The sequence below is a fragment of the Martes martes genome (assembly GCF_963455335.1).
Source record: "Martes martes genome assembly, chromosome: 1".
Lineage (NCBI taxonomy): Eukaryota > Metazoa > Chordata > Mammalia > Carnivora > Mustelidae > Martes > Martes martes.
This window is the reverse complement of record NC_137888.1, coordinates 177,869,891-177,892,265: the sequence shown is the minus strand read 5'-3', so window position 1 is coordinate 177,892,265 and position 22,375 is coordinate 177,869,891. Positions and strand designations below refer to the sequence as shown.

General features: G+C 40.3%; 1 protein-coding gene across 1 annotated transcript in view; it reads left to right on the top strand.

The window, feature by feature from the left end:
- Nucleotides 1-3,836, top strand: part of GXYLT2 (glucoside xylosyltransferase 2) — a gene marked incomplete at its 5' end in the record, with an annotated part of 92,429 nt that extends 88,593 nt beyond the window's left edge. The window contains one exon of the mRNA XM_080828426.1: nt 1,793-3,836. Coding sequence (XP_080684552.1) covers nt 1,793-1,975 — 183 coding nt within the window. The 3' untranslated portion in view covers nt 1,976-3,836. The remainder of the gene's footprint in view (nt 1-1,792) is intronic.
- Nucleotides 3,837-22,375: the final 18,539 nt, after the last annotated feature.

Genomic DNA, 22,375 nt, shown 5'->3' with positions numbered 1-22,375 from the left:
GGAATCTTATTTTAATAGCAGTGGGAATCCCCCGCAGAAAAATGATATGGTCTGATTTAGACTTTTAAAAGTTACTCGGTTACTCGGTGCAAGGAGGCAAGAGTGAGAACATAAGGGCTATTTATGAAGAGTTACTGCAGGCTTTGAGGTGAGACATGGGGGCAGCAGGAAGGTGGACAGCGGTGGCCACATGCAGGCATCATGGTAAAGATAGATTTTACAGTCCCTGCTGATAGACTAGATGAGGGATGTGGGGGAAAGAGAAAATCAAGGTTTCCTCCAAGGCTCTGACCTATTCTCTTCCTGTCACTAGGGACACCGTGACCAAAAAAAGTTTATCAGTGGTCTAAATTGTGCTGAGAAAGAAAACGGTTGTCCCAAACATGGTCCTTTTTGTGTTACATAATGCATAATCTCCTTCCAGGAAGAAATTCACATTTCTGATAAACATGCTTAAGCAATATTTCTGATGAACTTTAAAGGGATTAAAACTTGTTCTAGGAAACCAGACACCCACCCACTCTGCTGCCACGCAAGCATGTACTGACCTTTCACCCTTGTTTTCTTTCTTTCCTTTTTTTTTTTTTTTTTCTGGTCTTTCTGTATAAAATTTCCTTGCCAACGATGAATCTTTGACTTGACCTATTGGAAGCCTTTTCCATTTCAACCAGATTGTAATAAAAATTTGAACATGCCCATCACTAAGTGGTCAGAAAGATTTATTTTGGAAAATCCTTCTCATAAACACCTTCCATGGGAAAATAAGAGAATTAAAAATCTAATCAAATCAAAAGCCCAATATTAAGTGGGAAAAAAACCAACAACCAATATTTGGTAACTGAATTATTAAAATGAAGTTCAGTGATGATAAATTTTACTTAATGGATAAACTCTGGACTTCATGAGATTACTGTGGACATACCTTAAAGTTTCTTCATTAAGATTGCAACAAACATGGGGTACCTGGGTGGCTCAGTGGGTTAAGCCTCTGCCTTCAGCTCAGGTCATGATCTCAGGGTCCTGGGGGGGGGGTCCCTGCTCAGCGGGGAGCCTGCTTCACCCCTCTCTCTGCCTGCCTCTCTGCCTGCTTGTGATCTCTCTCTCTCTGTGTCAAATAACTAAAATCTTAAAAAAAAAAAAAAAAAAGATTGCAACAAACAGGTGCTTGATAGCTCAGTCTGTGAAGAGTCTGGCTCTTGGTTTCAGCTCAGGTCATGATCTCAGGGTCATGAAGCTTAACCCCATGTCTGGCTCTGCACTAACAAAGGAGTTGGCTTGAGATTCTCTTGTTCCCTCTTCTTTCGCCCCTCACCCCCACGGGCATGCATGCATGTGCATGCTTGTGCTCTCTCTCTCAAATAAATAATCTTAATTTAATTAATTAATTAATTAATCTTAAAATAAGTTGCAACAAATACAAAAAATATGAAGAATTCAGTGTTTTAATGCAAAATATTTCAAGTCTCTAGTTACGCCTTGCTTTTCTTCAGCAAGTGCCTACTATATAGAAAATATGTTGTTCTTGAAGACATATTTTGATCTTAGATTTTAAGAGCTTTAAGGACCCAAATAAATCATTTTTTTTTTAAGAGGGAAAGAAACTGAGGCCCAGGGAAGGTAAGTAATTGTCTGGGATTGCACAGGATTGAATCAGGTGTTGAATCTCCATCCAATGTCTAACCCATGCCTGCATGCTTAATTCCCCATTTCATTCTTTAGTAAATGTTGTTTACATTGTAAATGGCATTTCAGTCACTAAACATTTTCTATCATTTAAAAAATCCTTTTTCAGTTTCCCTTTCAAGACAATCTCTTTCAATCCATGTATTACCCGCTCCAGCTGAAGTTTTTGGAGACAGTGCACACTTTATGTGGACGAATCCCACAAGTGTTTTTGAAGCAAATCGAGAAAACAATGAAAAGGGCTTATGAGAAACACGTCATCATCCGTGTGGGCCCCAACCAGATGCACTGAATATTTTTCATGTTGTCGCAAATGGATTCGGCCTCTTGGGAACAAGGCGACGTTCATCTTTAAGCCGCCTGGATCTCTTTCGTGTGAATATTTAATGGTGCTCTGTGACAGTTGAGTTTAAAAGGCCTCATTACATGTTGCTCATTTTGTTGCCCCTAAAAGGAAGTATGCTTTAATTTTTTTAAAATTGCTATTTATCTCTCTGGGTTTTTTAATGGTATTATTACTCACTTCATATTGTTCAAGCAGGTGGAGCTAGCTGTGAAAAGGAATTTTGTGAGCCTTCCAATGCCTGTTAAACATCTGAGACCACGTCAGTGCATCTCCTGTTGTATATTACTCTAGTATTCTTGAGACTCTTCCTATGCAATAGACACCCCATATCCTTGTAATAACAGGAATCCATGCTAGTTGTACAACAGAGAATGTTAAACGTTTGTAGGGGTGGGTGCCTGGGTGGCTCAGTGGGTTAAGCCTCTGCCTTCGGCTCGGGTCATGATCTCAAGGTCCTGGGATCGAGTCCCACGTTGGGCCTCTCTGCTCAGCAGGGAGCCTGCTTCCCCCTCTCTCTCTGCCTGCCTCTCTGCCTACTTGTGATCTCTCTCTCTGTGTCAAATAAATAAATAAAATCTTTAAAAAAATTTGTAGGGAATACAGGTCCATGGGCCAAAATCAAAATTAGATTAACCATAATCCTACCAACCGGTGAAAAGATTGTTATTTCAGTGGGGGGTTGCTTCCAGCCTTTTCTCCCTACTTCTATATTTATTCGCTGGTTGTCTTTTCCATTATAATACATATGTGAAATAGTAGTTGAGTGAAAGCTGGCACCTGCTCTGAGATTTTTCTGTAGAGATGAAAAATGATGATTTTTCTGTAGAGATGAAAAAGATGATGAGAGAAAATGATTATGTTTACAGTGCTTTATTTAAAATACGTCTGGCAGAAGTATTCGGATTTCTGCTGATTGGCAGTGTTAAAGGGTGAAGCATATCTGGGGTTGTTTTTTTAAAGAAAAGTTGTTTAGATTAGCGGAAGATTAAATCACAAGAAATATTTATGCAACCATACCTTCTGAAAGGAAATTCAGTAATTGTGCTAAACCCAAGGGGTCACTTTAACAGAGATGTGATTTTGTGTTTACCCACAGACAAAAACATTTTATCTCTTACCCTAGTAGGGGTGACCTTCTTTAAACTGTTGGGCAACAGGTGGAAATTAAAAGCCAAGTTTAAACTTATGTGTACAGAATAGATAGTTCAGCTGATTCCACTGACAAAAAAATTCAGCTTCATACCAGCCTTAGAAAGGGCCCTTTAAATAATTTTCCTTCTCTAGCGTTACCCGGCTGTTAGCCAAGGAACCAGGCAGGTCTTATCACCTAGCTACAGTAGAGGAAATTCTATATTCCCCCAAGGGAGCTGACTTAATCCCTAGTTGCACCTGTAGCTGGTATCAGGGTAAGAGCGTTTTGCATAAGGCTTTATTTATCTCAGAAAACTTGTGCAGAAATGATCTTGATGTTCACAACAGCCTAATGGTCTTAGGTCTTCTTCTTATAAAGAAACAAGGACACCCAATATAATTGCTGTTCTGTAAGGCATACAGTTAACATAACATACAGGGTAACACGAATCCTGTATTGCAGACAAATTTTTGGAAATAAAAATATTAAATACTTTTCATCATATATAGACAGTGATAAAGATAAGTACAAATAGATAAAGATAGATAAAGATAAAAAGATAAAGAAAAGTATAAAATGAAAAATCATATTTTGTTAATGCAAATGTGGTGTTCTAGATAGTGGAACCCAGTTCGATGTCATAGGTACTATATCCATAGAAAAAGTCTTACGCTGAAAAAATATATGAAAATCTCAGCACTCCAAAGAAATATATAGATATAATGAATATTGGTATACAGCACCATTATGGTAATAACAAATTCTGAAATGTTAGAGGAATGGCCCATACTTTCGTTTCGATCAGTTTGGTGGCCTCTGATTTGTTATTTTTGTTAAGGAAATTACCATTATGATGTAGAACTCTTCACTGTTATATTTTCTGCTTCCTCATTTCACCATTAAAGGTGATGTCGTTTATTATTTTATATCTAAAGGCCTTGGGGCAATTTTTGGATTGGCTTTTGGATGGGAGAGAAAGCATCCTACATACCCACAAATGAGGTTTTAATGAAAGAGCCAGAATTCCCTGACTTCTGTTCCAGTCTTCCTACTTGTTCAACATGGCCAGTAAACCCAACAAATGTCATTCAGATTTGTTGATGACTTACCGACCTAAAGAAGTTCCTTTCCTCCTTCGGTGAGTTCCACAAAAAATCTGCTATAAAGGCTTTGAATTCTGCAACATCTTTTCTTTTATCAGAGTCTGGTTTACCCACAACTCTTGACTATCGGTTCTGGTCTAAATACCCAGAATCGGATTTCTAACAAAGGTCCATGAGAGAATTCTAGAACATTCTAGAATGATGCATTATGAGAATGTGAAACTTAAGAATTTGTTATGCTTTCCTGCCTTGGAATTTCTTCATGCTATCCTGAAATTTGAAGTGAGTTTGGTGGAGAATTTGGACAACATTTGCTGTTCCAATCTCTGCTGCCTGAAAGTGCTAATTATTTTCTATTTGGTATGTTACCATGAGGCAGTATTTTCTCTGCCTTTGATAATTCCCAGACAACTATGACATTAGCACCTTAGAAATCTGGGAACTGTAAATTTTAATTCAGTGGACTCCTAAATCATGCAGTCTATGGTCTGAAGTTTGCCAAAGGTTGTGTTGCTCCATATGGCACGTTGTACCTGTATTGGGAAGAGCATGAGACTGGTTCTCTATCTCCTCTTCTTGTTTCCTTCAGAATTCTGGTCAATGCGTATGACTACAGAGTTCCACTGGAGAATGAAAGAACACTTGCCAATAGAAAAATGTATTTTTGTATGCATTGAGAGTGAGACTTTCTATAGTAGGGTCACTATACTTAACAATATTTTTCTTGCTGAGTTTTTCCTCCAATACAAATCTCAAAAATTGTGACTTACATTAAAAATTTCAACGTTTTAAAAAAATTAACTGGCTAGAAAATCTGTTTAAGTTTTCCTTCAACTTCCTGAATGACAATTTAGCATTTAGGGGAGAACACTCCAACTTCACTGTTTATTTGAAGTCTCTGTTACATAGTGCTTCCATTGTGACTTGTTGTGACTATGACTGGATTTGTCATCAAAATGGATGTTTATATGGACTCATCAAGGTTTGAGAGTATTTATCTTATTACCCCTACGGTGTTCATAAAACAAGCCAGCCATACAAGACTTTACTGATGTCACGAAATAGTAATCCAGTAGTAGAATAATCCCTCCACCCACCCAAAAGAGAGGACAACATTCACAGAAATTTAGATTTATGTATAAATGTTGCCCGATATTATGCAAAAAAAAGATAGATTGCACATGTTGGATGAACCACCGTGAACATGATTTCATGACTGAAAAATGTTGGATGTCATGGGGATACAAATTATTTTATCCTCACTGAATGGTATGGTAGGCAAGCTTTCTTAGGTTTTTCTGTTTCTTGGGTCCTATTCTTTTATCTTCCTTTTTGCCTTTTTTCATTTTTGCCTTTCCTTTCCTGTCTTTGATGTAAGCTACTGACTAGTACCAAGAGGCTTGGCATTAATGACGGAGGACAGAACTCGGGGATCCCTACGCAAGTTGAAGGAAGTTCTAATCCTTAGATGGAATCTTTATGATAAGAACTTCACAAAATTTTTTTAAAATCACACAACCCATACATAGATAACACACACACACCCTACATGCCTTTTAAGGAAAGAGCCCTGGGAATCTGTCGTGCTCTGTGAATTGAAGAATTCTAGACAGTGACATCTTAGGTCAACTCATTTCACAGCTGCAGGGCTGGTGTTTGAAGCTGATGAGATTTCACTGCCAAACAGAGAAAGTTATCCTAGTTTCCGTTCTTCACAGGTTAAAGCTGGAAATACTCTCTTGAGTCCTCAAGATTAAGCACGTATGTGTGCGTGTCACCATCTGAACGAACATGTAAGAGTCAGTGTGGTTTCTGCATCATTAGGTTTACACGTTTGTGTTGTCACTGAAAAGTGCACCATTGTTTATTGCTCCCAAGGAGACCCTGTGTGGATTTTTATATGTTGGAAAGCTTATTTTTTAGGAATTTTTCTTTAGGAAGAAATGAGCGTAAAAAAAACAATACTTCAAAGAAAATGAATTGTTACAGCATTTAAAAGAAACAGAAATGTTATGATTTAATTACTTGTCTTTTTGAACGCCATCTCCTGTTTTACCCTTTTTTTTTAATTAAAAGCTTTAAAAAAAGGCATGTCTTTTGGTGTTATTTTGGAAGTGTGTTTCTTTTCTCATGAGATTTCAAGTTTGCAATTTTAGAATATAAAATAGTAATATTTAAGTCCTTCCTCTTAAGAACTGGTAAAGAAATATTTGGGTTTAGTAAGTAGCTTAGCCTATTTTTAAAAGTCATTAAAACTTTGCTTTGTTTTTAAAAATGCTGTACTATCGCAGTACCTGGCTGGCTCAGTCAGTAGAGTATGAGACTACTGATCTCAGTGTTGTGAGTTCGAGCCGCATAAAATTCAAAACAAAAATTTTTAATGCCATACTATAAATGATATGTTGTTTGGTTTCAAGGATGTTTTTATGTTTGAGGTACAATGAGAATTTGGAGGATGTGAAAATCAGTTCTTCCCATTCCTACATGTTATTTGGCAGAATTAAAATTGACTTGTTAAGCTAATAACACATATCAAAAATAACCGAAGAGTGCTAAGAGTTTTGAGTCTATACAAAGGCTTTTCGCCCAATCCCTGGTCTCTTTTTAAAATTAGCACAAGATACTCCATGCATCCACTGAGTTCCCTCCTTATATATATTTTTTTAAGATTTTATTTATTTGGCAAAGAAAGACCATGAGAGGGGGAACACAGACATGGGGAGTGGGAGAGGGAGAAGCAGGCTTCCCGTCCAGCAGGGAGCCTGATGTAGGAATCGATTCCAGGCCCCTGGGATCATGACCCAAGCCCAAGGCAGACGCTCAACAACTGAGCCACCCAGGCGCCCCTCCTTATATTTTAAAACATTTTAAAATGCTAAGATACTTGGATATGGTTTTCTGGAATAACTGGGAACCCACATCCAATTACTAAGACATATAAGCTTCAGGACCTACATGTAGACAATATTGAATTTAAGTCCTAGCCCCACCCCACAATCCTTACTGACCTGCTTTTACTTCAGACTTCCTAGGGGAAGACCCTCCTCCTGGCTTGTGGTAAGGAATAAACAGAAACATGGAATTTCAAATTTTTAAAAATTCCTTGTTGTGGTCCTCTAACCCCACTAAGTAAATGGCTAACTGGTTTTTAAAGAGTATCAAAATGAAGGAACGGCAACCAATTTGTCCTTCTCTTCCTTTGTTTTATAAGCTGGTAAATGTCACCAGCATCCACCTGCTGCCTCACCCCAGAAACCTGGCCATTACTCTTGTCTGCTTCCTCTCCGTCCTTGCGCACCACCCTCCTCCCTAAATCATCACTTCCCCCACTCAAATAGCCTACTCCTGGTACCGGTTTCCGCAGCAGCAAAAACCCTTCAAATTGTGAGTGACCATATACAAATTGAATTAGTACTGGAAAGGCAGAGGGTGTATTGCTTCTACCTCCAGAATATTAACTGAGTCAGCTTCCTATGTTTCTCTTTACTGTTGCCTCCATTCAAACCATTACTGTCTGGGGTCTTGTGATCTCTGGCCTGGGTTATTGTTCTAATGCTGGTCTTCTCTCCCTATTTACTCTGGCCCCCACTAGACCATAACCCACCCCACCTGTGTGAAGCCATTCAGTGGTTCCCCTTTGCTCCTATGGTAATACCCACACTTCTTTCCAAACAGCTCAGGAAGTCCCTGTGTGATCTACCTCCTTCCTAGCTGCCTGGACTTGTTTGAGTTTTGCTTTCCCACTCCTCTAATTAATCACTTTCGCTGATTCATTTTCTCTTCTTTTAAGAAGCCAAGCTCTTACCCATAGAGGGGCTCTGCATGTGCTTGGAATCCTCCAACCCGCAAATTCACCTGGCAAATTTCTAGTATCCTTTAGGTCTTGATTTAAATACCATTTTCTCATGGAAGCCTTCTTGGATGCCCCCATAAGGGCAGGTCTTCCTCTTATCCTCACTCATATCAACCTGTACTTTCTCTTTTCAGTATGTATTATAATAGTGATACTTACAGGGGTAAAACATTTCACTTACTGACTGTCTTCCCCACTAGACACAGTGTTCCTTGAGAACAGTGTAGTCCTTAGTGATCTTGCTCCTTGTTCTATGACCATTGCCTAACTCAATGACTAAACCATTTCTGGTGCTCAAAATGTATTTATTGAGAATGAAGTGATTCTGCTGTATCATGAACTGGGACCAGTTCCTATCCACAAAGCTTCATGACACACTGTATTGACTTTGAGTGTTGTTCTCAAAAACTATGCGTCTTTTAAATGTTCATTGTTCTGGATTATAATACCCTATCCTCTAAAGTCTCATTCATTGAAAGTGTATTGATTCATTGAATTTCTTAGAGATTTACTTATTTGTCCAAAAAGTGACATAGTCGGGTTATATAATGTTTAACTTCCTTTCCTCCTAAATGCGTTGTGTTTCCATAATCTGTTTTTGATGGCTCTGGTGTGGACATTTGTGGGATTTTGACTGCCTGGAAACCACACTATGCCTGTTACCAATTTCCATATTAGTTATAACTCTTTAAATTTCAAGGGACAGCAAATACAACTCAAATTAATACAGAGAAAGAGACACAGAGAGAGGGAGACAGAGAAAGAATGTATTGGCTCATGTAAGTGAAAAGTCCAGAAATAGCTCTGAATTCAAGGCTTGAACGATGCCAAGGGAAATGTATCATTTTAACAATGCTTTTTTTCATTAATATTTTATTGAAAACCACACATCCTTCTAGGACTCCAGCCATAAAATTTTCATGTCATTCCAACAGAATCATTCCATCTTTGGAAAAATACATTGTCTCCATGTCCAGCTGAAAACTGGTCTTGTCAACCTGGGCCAAGACATCAAGAAAATTGTTCTCCTGGTATATGTTTTAAAACAACTGTAATATATCTTTTCCCCCCTCACTGAGAACCACTATTAACCAAATAAAGCTCTCAAAGAAGAAGCAATTCACCAACTAATAGGAATGGATCATGGGGAGGGAGGGGGTACATTCTCATAAACTGTTGAACAAGAGTGTTTTATCGCCATCCCTCTGCTCTACAGTCCACATAGACTCTCAGAGGTGACAGTCAAAATCATGAGTATAGATGTATCTTACTTAGGCTTCTTAGGCTACGACTATAAAGAGACTCCTGGGAATATCTGTGCCTGTCTCTTTACTGAGCATTTAGATCTTATCAAAATAATAGCACTTCTTTTTTAGAATTGCTACCTTGGATCTAGTGACAAAGCAAGTCTAAATGTCATCCTAGGAAGCTGAGTTCTCCCGCATCTAAATTATTGTTATTAGAAATGATTGCAAGCATACAGAGTTAAAGGAAAAATCAAAGGGCTGATACCAGCTTTGCTATATTAAATGTTTAAGACTTGATAGTTGTTTGTAAAACTTTGCTAGTGTTTGCATGCGCATGGTGGTGCAGGAGAGAGTTAACATAAAACTAAGAGGTTGTGTTCAAGTGAGTGGAAATTTAAACTTCTCAAGGTTGCCATCTGTCTGTTCAGATCCCACAGTATCTGGCATGTAATGGATGACTAGTACAGGATGCACTCCCTATTCCCCTAACACATTATTTCCACACATACCAGCAAGAAATCTAATTTCCAGCCCCTGTGACTCCGTGGCTGAAGGCTCCTTTTCCACTGCAGTCTGCTCCGCTCACCTATGGGAAGGCTGGAAGTGTTGAAAAATGAACACATGAGAGTACCCCTCAACCACTGATTGATGGAAATTGGTGGGTACATACCCCAGTTCCCTCTCCTCTCAGGTTGGGTAACTCTTGGTTATCTGTCCCAGAATTCTCCACCGAGGTGGGGGGGGGGGAGATTGAGAGAGAGAGAGAGAGAGAGGCAGCTCAAACCACTCACAGAGTAGTAGTGACTTCCTTGATAATACATTTCTTCATTGGCTTCCCTTTCCTGCCTCACTTTCCACTCTTGTACCAGTGTTTCCTTGGATTTGGCCCCAAATAAACCACTTGTACTCAAATCTTTGTTTTATCGTCTGCAACTGATAAACTTCTTCATGTCAGTAAAAAATAAAATTTAATATCTATGATCTTATTTTAGTTATTATGAAAATAATTCCTGGGTGGGGGATGGGTATTTGGGTGATGGGCATTAAGGAGGGCACGTGATGTGATGAGCCCTGGTGATGATAAATCTGAGACTAATGATGTACTATATGTTAGCTAATGGAATTCAAACTAAAAAAAAGGAAGGAAAATAATCCTTTTCCTTCCCTCTCTCCCACCACCCCCCTTTTCCCTGTCCCTCCTCCTTCTTTTCCTTCTTCTTCCCCTCTGTCCTCTTTATCTCTGCTTCATTTGGGAAAATTTGAATTAACCCCCAGGACCTGGGGCACCTGGGTGGCTCAGTCCTTAAGCGTCCGCCTTCTGCTAAGGTCATGATCCCAGGGTTCTGGGATCCAGCCCCACATCTGGCTCTCTGCTTCTCCCTCTCCCACTCCCCCTGCTTGTGTTCCCTCTCTCACTGTCTCTCTCTCTGTGTCAATAAATAAATAAAATCTTTAAGAAAAAAAAAAACCGAGGACCTGCACAAAATATTTGGAAATTAGCATTCTTATACATCCTCCTGTTGACTTTTCTCCCATCACCAGATTTTATTAGCCATTATTATTTTATATATATTTTATATAGTCAAGCTGTGTGACATTTACACTCTGGTCTATAGGCTATTATCTCAACTATATTATAAATAACATATAATTTATTTATATAATAAATATAATATATAATAAATAAAAATAAATATCATATAAATATAAGTAAATCACATTTGGGTGATTTAATTTGTTGATCTCCGAAGAGTCCCAAATACTTTGAATTCTGTTATTCCTTATTTCCTTTTTCTAAGGTATACATTTTAAATACACGGTATTTCGGATTTAGATTTTTGTTTTGTTTGTTGCATTTGTGACTTACATTTAGATAGTCACTACTATTTTTATACAACTTCGTTATGCTAATAACGGAAAAATCATAAACTTCTCATATTTAAAAGGTGCAATTTGATTGGTTGTAACTTATGTATGCTCACTTGAAACCAAGGTAACAAACGTTTTTATCACCTCTAATGGTAGTCTCTTCATTCCCCCTTTTGATCTGTCTTATCCTCCATCTCCATCCCTGGCTAACCATTGATCTCCTTCCTATTACTTTACATGAGTTTACAAGTTCTCAGATTTTATATAAATCAAGTCATACCATAGGTATTCTTTTTGCTTGACTTCTTTCACTCAGCATAATTCAGACTAACCTACATTGTGCATGTCTCAATATTTCATTTTTTTTTATTATTGAGTAATAGTTCTTTCTATGGATTAACCCTAATATGTTTGTTCATTCCCCTGTTGATGGATTTGCTTGTCTTCAGTTTTGGACTTTACAAATAAAGCTCTTATGGACATTCATAAGCAAGTTCTGGGGCGTTTTTAAAAATTTCTCTTGGGCAAAAATTAGGAATGATATAGATGAGTAGTACAGCCCGTGTATGTTTAACTGTTTAAGGAATCGCTAAACTGTTTCCCAAATTGGTTGTACCATTTATATTCCCACGAGCAGTTCTAGTTACTCCACATCCTTGCCTAGATTGTGTGGACAATCCTTTTAATTTTAGCCAATCTAGTGATTATGAAGTGGCATCTTACTGTGATTTTAAATTGCATTTTCCTAGTAATTAATGAGTCATCCCATGTATTCAGTTGACATTCATATGTCTCTGTGAGTAAAATGTTCAAACCTCTTGCCCATTTTTTTTAAAAGAATGGGTTGTTGATGCCTTACTACTGAATTTGGGGAGTCTTTACATAGTCTGGGTATAAGTCCTTTGATATATGTGTTGCAAATATTTTTTCTTAGTCTATGGTTTGCCTTTTTGTTGTCTTAATGGTACTCCATTAATGCATTTTCCAAGAGCAAAAATTTTTATATTGGTAAAGTCCAATTTGTCAACGTTTTCTTTTTCTGTTTTATGCTTTGTGTTTTAAGAAGTGACTGCCTATCCCAAGTTGCAAAGATTTTCTCATGTGTCTTCATCCAAACATTTTATAGTTCTAGGTTTTATACTGTAAAGGACTGAATGTTTGTGTCCCTCCAAAATTTATATGTTGCAATCCTAACCGTCATAGTATTAGAAAGTGTGTCCTTGGGGCACCTGGGTGGCTCAGTGGGTTAAGCCTCTGCCTTCCGCTCAGGTCATGATCTCAGGGTCCTGGGATCAAGCCCCACATCGGGCTCTCTGCTCAACAGGGAGCCTGCTTCCCCCTCTCTCTCTGCCTGCCTCTCTGCCTACTTGTGATCTCTGTCTGTCAAATAAATAAATAAAATCTTTAAAAAAAAAAAAAGAAAGTGTGTCCTTTGAAAAGTAATTAAGTCTTGAGGGTAGATTAATGTCCTTATTTAAAAAAGGGGTACCTGGGTAGCTCAGTCAGTTAAGTGTTTGCCTTTGATTCAGGTCATGATGCTGGGGTCCTGGAATCCAGCCATGCTTTGGGCTCCCCACTCAGCAGAAAGCCTGCTTCTCCATTTCCCTCTGTTGCTCCCCCCACTTGTGCCCTCTCATGCTCTCTATCAAATAAATAAATAAAATCTTTTAAAAAAAAGAAACATAAGAGACATGATTTCTCTCTCAGCCAGGTGAGGATATATGATCCATTTTTAGCTAATTTTTAATGTGTATGGCAAAATATAAGTGTTGACATTAATTAATTCCCATATGGTATTCTTTTGATTCAACAGTTGATCCTGCTGTCTTGTATTTATTTAGATATTAATGATTGGATCAATATTGGAGAAGGACAATCAAAGGCAATAGACCTTTGTATTCATTCATTCATTCAATTAATATTTATTGAGATCTATTAAGTGCTAAAGTCACTAGTTGGTTTTGGAGACACATGATAAATAAAACACAACCCTAAATTTCAAATAGATTACTTTTTATTTTAAGTTGGCTCCATACCTAGTGGTGAGCCCAACGCAGGGCTTAAACTCATGATCCTGAGATCGAGAACTGAGCTCAAGACCTGAGCTAAGACCAAGAGTCGGATGCCCAACCGATAAACCCACCCAGTGCCCCCAAACAGATTACAATTTAATTGAGGAGATAAATATAAAATTATAATGTGATAGGAGAAAAGTTTACTGGAGCTGTGTGTTTATATCATAGTAAATTTAGAAAGTCACAACTAAGGGCGCCTCTGTTGCTCAGTTGGTTAGGCAGCTGTCTTTGGCTCTGGTCATGATCCCAGGGTCCTGGGATTGAGTTAGGGATCATTGGGCTCCCTGGTCAGCAGGGAACCTGCTCTCCCTCCCCCGCTCTCCCTGCTTGTGTTCTCTCTCTCTCTCTCTTAAATAAATAAATAAAATCTTAAAAACAAAGTCACAGCTAGCTAGCATTTTTTAAAAATGAAATACAATATCAGAGTGCATATTAAGATAAATATTGTTTTACAAAATCTTATTTTAATTTCTTATATCAGTATATGTTTATTGTGTTGCAATGTAAAATGAATTTTTGGGGGTGCCTGGGTAGCTCAGTCATTTAAGCGTCTGCCTTCAATCCTGGGATCAACACCCAAGTGAGGATCCCTCCTCAGCAGGGATCCTGCTTCTCCCTCTCCCTCTGCTCCTCTCCCCCTCTCTCATGATCTCTCTCTCTCAAATAAATAAGTAAAATCTTTAAAAATAAAATAAAATGAATTTTTTACTTCAGGTCTTTGTAAAAAATGTTTTCAAACCTCTATGTTAGAGATATATACAAAGTTTTAGGCAAGCCAATGAAAGAAGCAGTTAACACCTAGCGCAGAGTTGGGGGTATACTGAACATGGAAGGAATAACATTTGAGCAGAGTATTGTTTTTTTTTTTTTAAGATTTTATTTATTTGAGAGGGAGAGAGAGAGCAGGAGAGAGAGGGAGAAAGAATCTGAAGCAGACTCCCTACTGAGCTCAGAGTCCGATGCAGGACTCGATCCCATGACCACAAGATCATGATCTGAGACGAAACCAAGAGTTGGATGCTTAATCAACCAAGCCACCTAGGCATCTCTGAGCAGAGTTTTAAGGGAATGATTAGGGAAAGAGCACTGCAAAGAGAAAGAGCGGCACATAGCAAGGCCTAGTGCACAGTCACAGCAAATTCCAGGAATGGTTAAAAGGAAAGAGGCAGGAGGTGTCCCAGGGTAGAGAGTGGGTGGAATGAGATAAGAGCAAAAAGATTGGCTTCGGAGGTACTACAAAGGACCCTTACAACATACTGGTTAAGATTAGCTTTGGTCCCTGGGCCTGTGTTTCTCAAAGTGTGGTCCCAGAGATCACTTTTATTAGAATCCACTGGAACAGCAGTTCTGACAGTGTTGTTCCTGAACAAAAAGCATCAGTATTACCTGGGAAGTTGTTAGAAATATCAATCTTGGGCTCCATTCCAGATCTGCATCAGAAATTTTGGGAGGGAGGCCCAGACATCTGTGTTTTAATAAGCCCTCCAGGTAGCTCTGCAGACGGCAATTTGAGAACCACTTAGGAGTTTGCTAAAATGGGGATTCCTGGCTCCCACCCCAGGCCTGCTAAATCAGAATCTCTGGGGTAAAGACCCAGAACACCTATTTTTATCAAGCTCTCCTAGTAATTCTAACTCACTCTAAGTTTTGAGAACAACAGGTCTTGGTGGCATGTCTTCTTTCATAGATTCTAGGATGCTAGAGAAAATGACAGGAATTAGGACACCCCTGACTGGACAAGAAAACATGGTGATTTTGACACAGATAAATTGAATCATGTCATTGCCTTGCTTGAAGCATTCCATTGTCTATCACCCTGAAGATGAGAACCAAACTGAGTAGGATGTCTCAGGAGGACCCACAGTGCCTGGCGTCCCCATTGCTGCCTCCGCTTTGTTCTCCACTCACCCATGGTGCTCCAGCCCTCTTTCAGGTTCCTAGAACACACCGTGTCCTTTGCTTTCTCAAAGCCTTTGTCTCTCATTTCCCCAGTTCTTCCCCAACATGGCTTAGGTCGCAATCCAAATGTCACCTCTCCAGAGACACCTTCTCTGATCGCCCATCCACAATGGTTTGCCCACGTGGTCCTCACACCATTTTTATCCTGTTGATTTCCTTCATTGTGCTTCTCACAATCTACAATACCTGGGCTCTTATGTAATTGTCTACTTCGTTTACATCTGTCTGTCCTACGAGACTATAAGATTCCTGAGGACAAGGATCCCATCTGCCTTGTTCAAGGCTATCTCCACAGATGGGTTTCTGGGGTAAAGTACAAGCTCAGGAAATATTCAGGCCTGAGAATTTCCTTGGGTCAGTTTTAGGTTCTAAGCCTGTGATTTTGCTGGTAGAGGCTGAACCATCCCCACCCAACCTACTCCAGCCAGTGGTAACGCTATAAAATCCACATATGATCAGGCAATTGCAAATGTGACATACCTTGTGACAAGCCAGAAAATAGCCAAATCCAAGAAAAGCAAGGGCACGGTCCTAAGTGGGGAGTGTAGCCACAGGTTGACGGTACATCCGGAGGCCAGTGAGGGTGGAACAGTTTGAAGAAAAGCTTGAGGGGTGCCTGGATGGCTCAGTCGTTAAGTATCTGCATTCGGCTCAGGTCATGATCCCAGGGTCCTGGGACTGTGCCCCGCAACAGGCTCCCTGCTCAGCGGGAAGCCTGCTTCCCCGTCTCCCACTCCCCTTGCTAATGTTCCCTCTCTCGCTGTGTCTCTCTCTGTCAAATAAATAAATTTAAAAGAAGAAGAAGAAGAGCTTGAAAGCAGTGGTAGGAGATGGAGTTGGAGGGCTGTGGAGTGGCAGAATGACCCACTGTAGGGACTGTGGCTTTTACACTAAGTCAAATGAGGAGTAACAGCGGGGTTACTTTGAGCAGAGGAGTGATAGGATCTGCTCTTCTTGTTAAAAGGATCCTGGCTGCTGTGTTGAAATCAAGGATAGAAGGCAGGAGAGCTGTTGGAGGCTGTTGTAATAATACAGGTGAGACATGTAAACACCTAATAAACATCTGGAAAGACTTAAAGCAAACTCACTACACTTCCTACAGCTGTGGTGGGTTGCTGGTTAGGGGAGAGACTTTTACTTGTCCTGTATTCTTTGAAATGCTTTATGAAACATTATTTATCAACTATTTGAGGAATTAAAAGTCACCATTATTATTTTTATTATAAATACTAAAAATTTTTACTCTTCCTTCCTGAATGATTAACTCTCATGCCAGTTAAGTGCGGCCAAAGAAAGCAGGAATCCGCAAGGGAGTAGGGGAAGGTAGCCTGGTTGGTGCACCGTGTCAGAGCCCAAAAGAGGTAGGAAGGCCCAGCGTTAAAGGGATTGGCAATGGTAACAAGCTGGTTGCATGAGAAAGATTGATCCAATAAATAAATATATTGAGGATAATGGCAGCGGGTTTTTTACTGTTGGAGCCTTGTACATACAGAAAAGGAAAAAAAACTAGAATGAATCCCCCAGTGTTGGATTGGAACTGGAAGCTGTGAACTCTTGGTTCCAAATATATGTTTATGTAGACAGATATAGAAATAAATGTATTTGTAGCTGTGTGTGTGTATGAATACATGTGTATGTTCTCTAGATCTGTCTGCCAATAGGGTCTGGGAGCAATAACATATTAATGGCAATGAACACCCTAGCCATCTTATCCAGACTCCTACATAGATAGCATTCTCCACTAAAAGAAATCAGGATTTGAAGAAATTATTAATTCCAGGGCTGAAGAAGGGAAGATGCAAATTGAGCCTGGAATAACATTTTGTACCAGAAAAAGAAGACATGCCCCAAGAATGATGGGGCCATGTCAAAAGGATGCAGAAGCCAGCTGAATGAAGGTCCTAATGGCCAACTCTAGAACAATTTAGGCATCAAAATAAATAGTGATAGTAATGAACAATGACCTACTGAATAGGAATCTGAGTCCAAACTAATATAAATTAAAAAATGACTTAACGTGAGATGATGCTTTCCTTACGTTATATTGCCAAGTTACAAAGGTAGAAGGAATGATGGAATTAGAAAATCACCATTTGGCAACCATCATAGTAATACTTAATGCAACCAAGAAACATCAATGGACATGAAAACTGAAGAGTGAAAGTTTGATGAGATATGGGATATTTGCAAAGTTTCAAAGTCCCTCACCACAAAGCACTTTAAGTTACTATCGTGCGCTGAATGGTAGCCCCCAAAATAATATGTCTATGTCCTAATCCCTAGAACCTGTGATTGTTCCTTATTGGGAAAAGGGTCTTTGCAGATGTAACTTAAAAATCTGGAACTGAGGAGGTGCCTGGGTGGCTCAGTGGGCTAAAGCCTCTGCCTTTGGCTGGGGTCATGGTCCCGGAGTCCTGGGATCGAGCCCCGCATCAGGCTCCCAGGGAGCCTGCTTCCTCCTCTCTCTCTGCCTGCCTCTCTGCCTACTTGTGTCTGTCAAATGAATAAATAAAATCTTTAAAAAAAAAAAAAGAATCTGGAACTGAGGAGATCATCCTGGATTATCTAGGTGGGCCCTAAATCCAATGACTAGTGTCTTTTTTAAGAGTAAGGTCAAGATTTGAGGACAGATGAAGAGGCAAGTGAGCACAGAGGCAGAGTTTGGACTGATGGCAGGCAGTCACGTGACAGGGAGTGCCACCAGTCAGCAGAGGCAGGAAGAGGTAAAGAAAGGATTCTCTCCTAGAGCCTCCAGAGGAGGGTGAAATCCCACTGACACCTTGATCTCAGATTCCTGGCCCCCAGCAATGTGAGGAAATACATTTCTGCTATTATAAGCTCCCCAGTTTGTGGTAACTTCTTACAGCAGCCACAGTAAACTAACACAGTTACCAAGGGGAAAAGAGCAACCTGGGTTGCTCTTTTACTAGTTTAATCACGGTAATGAGACAAATTGACATTGTGGGCCACCCAGTAGGATGGATCGAGAAGAACACACCATCCCTTCTGTGACATTCCTGCCAGAGATGCGTCACCTGAACCTAATCATGAGGAAAAATCACACAAACCCCAAATGAGGGACAGTCCACAATTGTAATCTTCAACAGGGTCAAGGTCAATGGAAGTCACCCTCAGGCTGAAGGAGACTAAAGAGACCTACCAACTGATTGTAACATGTGCTCCAGGACTGGATCCTTCTCCTAGAAAGGACACAGTGAGTTAACTGGTACAACTTGCATCGGGTCTGGGGATTGAATGGAGATAATCTATGAACGCTAACCTCTTGATCTTGATTGTGGTTAGGCAAGCAGAATGCCTTTGTAGGACCTGCATACTAAGAGGAATGTAATTTCAGGAGCTTGGAGGAAAGTATTTGACAATTTACCTCATGTGGTTTTTAAAAAAATGTTCTTTGTGTAATATTTGTGACTTACTGGTGAGTTTGAAATTTTTTTTAAAAAAAAAGGCAACAAAATCAGAAATACTATTTTTGTAATCCTTAACCTAAGTAACAACAATGGCTCATGCTGACTGAATCAGATCACTTGCTTAATTCTCACAGCAAGGCTATGAGTGAGATACTACCACATCTCCAATTTGCAGATCAGGAAGTTGGGGCATTTTGATATTAATCATTTACCTGAGGTCACTCAGCTAGGAAGCGATAAGCCAGAAATTCAATCCAGATCTGTTTGATGTTAGACCCTTTTCTTTTAAGGAGTACACCATTCAATTTTAACATATTCAATTATTGAATATTATATGTGCATATGCATTAGTCAGGGTTCTGTGGAGAAACAGAACCAATAGGGTGTGTGTATGTGTGTGTTCGTGTGTTCATTTATTATAAGGAGTTGGTATACAGTAATTGGTGATTATGGAGACTGGAAAGCCCCAAGATCTGCAGGGTCAGTCTGTAAGCTGGAGACCCAGGAGAGCCAATAGTTTAATTCCAGTCTGAGCCTGATGGCCCAGGAGAGCCAATGGTGTAGTTCTAGTCCAAAGGCCAGGAGACCTGGGATCCAGGAAGAGTCAGTGGTTCAGTTTGAATCCAAAGGCAGGAAAAAGCCAACGACCCAGTTAGAAAGCCATTGGGGTGGGTGGGAGGGAGGTGTTAGCTTTTTTGTTCTATTCAGACTTCATTAGGGAGGGCAGTGTGCTTTACTTAGTCTACTGGTTTAAATGTTACTCTCATCCCAAAACACCCAGAATAATGTTTTACTGAATATCTGGGGATTCTGTGGCTCAGACAAGTTGGCATGCAAAATTGATCATCACAATATATATACGTAAAATATATGAGAGAAAGAGGGAAAGACTAGGCTAAAAAGTGGACTTTGATAGCAAGAACCGATTAGTACCTACCTAGCCCTGCCTGAGGGAGAGAGGGACGTGCCGTTTCTTGCCCACACTTAGAAGACTGTACTCCCAAATAGGATGATGGGATTGTGTTTCTAAACAACACCCACAGTCAGGATGAACCTTCAGATTACTCATTGGCTTGGGCTCTACAGGGTACCATTCTGCCTCCTATGTGAGTTTGGTTAGGGACAATTGGATCCCTTGTTCTAGTCATATCTGGGGCCTCTGGTCACCACACCTCCAACTTCTCTGAGAATTCTCCATTGCTTGGCCCTGCTGCCCCACATTCATGGCCAAAGCATTCAGATTTACACTGGGAGACCCTGGGTTCCAGACCACAGCTGAGTGGGCACTTGGCCCAAGTCGGCTTGTGACTGAAAGATACTGGTCATTTATCTTAGCGAGTCTTTGGCAATGAGGGCATCTTTTTGTGAGCAGTAAACACTGATTCAGAGAGAGAGGGAGAGAGAAAGATATGTAGAGCTGAGGAAGAGCATGGCTAATGGGTTTGGTGAGAGTCCTGGATCCCATAGAATACCCTTCTCTCCTAATAAATTCCCCTTTTCTTTCACACAATTTGAAGTGAACTCCCATCTGTCCCCACTGTCCACCTTAGTTAAGTCATCAACCTAGGCCGCCCTTACTCCTCTCCTCTGGGTACTCTTCAGCCCAACGTGGCTGCTATCAGAAATCACACCCGTTGTAATGCCAGAGAAAACAACCAAGGGTCTTTCAGAACAGACCCTTTCTGCCCCTTATTTCCGATAAAAAACTGTTAGCTCTTGAAAGCGTCTGGAAAACAGTTAACCCTGATGATGTGTAAAGCTACCCTCTTGCCTATTTAGAAAATTGCATTCATCTTCATTTGTCCACCTTCCTATCCTGGCTTCATCTTGGTATCCACCGTGATATACAAATAAGGACTAAAAGGCATGAATAAAAGGCCATGAAAATCAAAGAGCCTCTATGGCTTTTTATTGTGGTATTTTAACCTTGCCTCTTCCCTTTTCTCCAGCCCTTGCAGATGCAGTGTGGTGTTTCTAGATTTTTCTACAATTCCCTGTTCTCGTCCCTTCCCACAGACTCATCTCAGAGGGATGGACAAACTCCAGTAATTCTCTCTGGGGTTATGAGAACATCCTCGCACATTTTCTCTGATTTAGTTACAGGTGTTTTCTCCTATTTCTGTCTCCTCTTCCACTTCCTACTGTGTATCTCTCTTCTCAAGCTCAGCTTTTTCTCTCCTTCACACACTCAGAGCAATGGGCCAGTCTTCCTGCAGGTTCATGTTTGTGTAAGGTCCATCATTTCCCCAGTACCTAGGAGGCCCTCAAGGACTGTTTGCTTGGTTAATACCACTCCCTTTGCCTGGAAGCTTCTTCCCTATTGGTGCTAATCTTTTACAACATTTAAGTGAGATCCTTCTAAAAGGCAACTTCTATCCCTCCCTGCTTGGAGAAATTTTCGCAGGCCTTTGACCACCTGATTTGCATACTTGCCTTCTACTTTGCCTCTGTCTGTGCCCACATCTTATCTCTCTGGGTAGTTTGCAACCTTCTCGAGGACAAGAAAGATGTCAAAGGCTCTGCAGTGACTCTAGATTTGAATCATGGGTCAGTCACCTGTCTGTGTAGTTAGTTGCGTGAACCTGGGCAAGTTGGTTCACCTCTTATACCTGTTTTCTCTCCTATAAGTGGGGGTAATATCACTAATCTCATAGGATATTTGCAAGGCTAAAATCAGACATTTTTGTAAAGTGCCTAAAAGAATACTAGACACATAGAAAATACTGAATAAATGTTAGCTATTACTATTAATATTCTCATTCTTTACATTAGTTATCTATTGCTGTGTAACAGTTACCTTGGAATTTAGAAGCTGAATTTTTCATCTTCATAGTTTTTGTGGATCAGGAATTGAGAAGCAACTTAGATCTGTGGCTCTGGCTTGGGATCCCTCATAAGGCTGTGGTCCAGATGCCGGGTAGGGGTGCTGTCATTCGAAGGATTTCCTGGGGCTGATGGACCCACATCGAAGGCCTCAGCTCTACTTTTGGGCCTCTTCATAGGGCTATTCTTGTGTTGTAATAACAGGGAAGCTGGTTTCCGCTCTAGTGAGGCAGAATCCACAGCACTTTCTTTCCTTTTTTTTTTTTTTTAATTTTATTTATTTATTTGAGAGAGAATGAGTGAGAGAGATCATGAGAGAGGAGAAGATCAGAGGGAGAAGCAGACTCCCCAAAGAGCTGGGAGCCCGATGCGGGACTCGATCCCGGAAGTCCGGGATCATGACCTGAGCCGAAGGCAGTCGCTCAACCAACTGAGCCACCCAGGCGCCCATCCACAGCACATTCTATGGCTTAGCTTCAGAAGTCAAATGCCATCCCTTTGGCTGGACTTTTATTGGTCACCCCGACCAACTCTGATTCATTGTAGAAGGAGACTGAGGGAGGACATGAATCCCAGGAGGCAAGAATTACTGGGGGAATGGTGGAAGCTGGCTGTCACATTTGCATTCTGTTTTCCTCCAATGGAATTAGTGTCAGTAGGAGGCTCCAGCAAGCACAGAGACTGTGCATGTTGGCAAGAGGAGAATTTCAAGGAAGAAGGAAGAAATGATCCAAAGGCAGTAATACTTCAGCCTCACGTCTTGCCTCTTCTGCCCTTGCATTCTCAATTAAAGGCAGACTGAATTTCCTATGACTCTTCAGAAACCATCCAGTTCTTTCTCGTTTCGAAACCTGTGT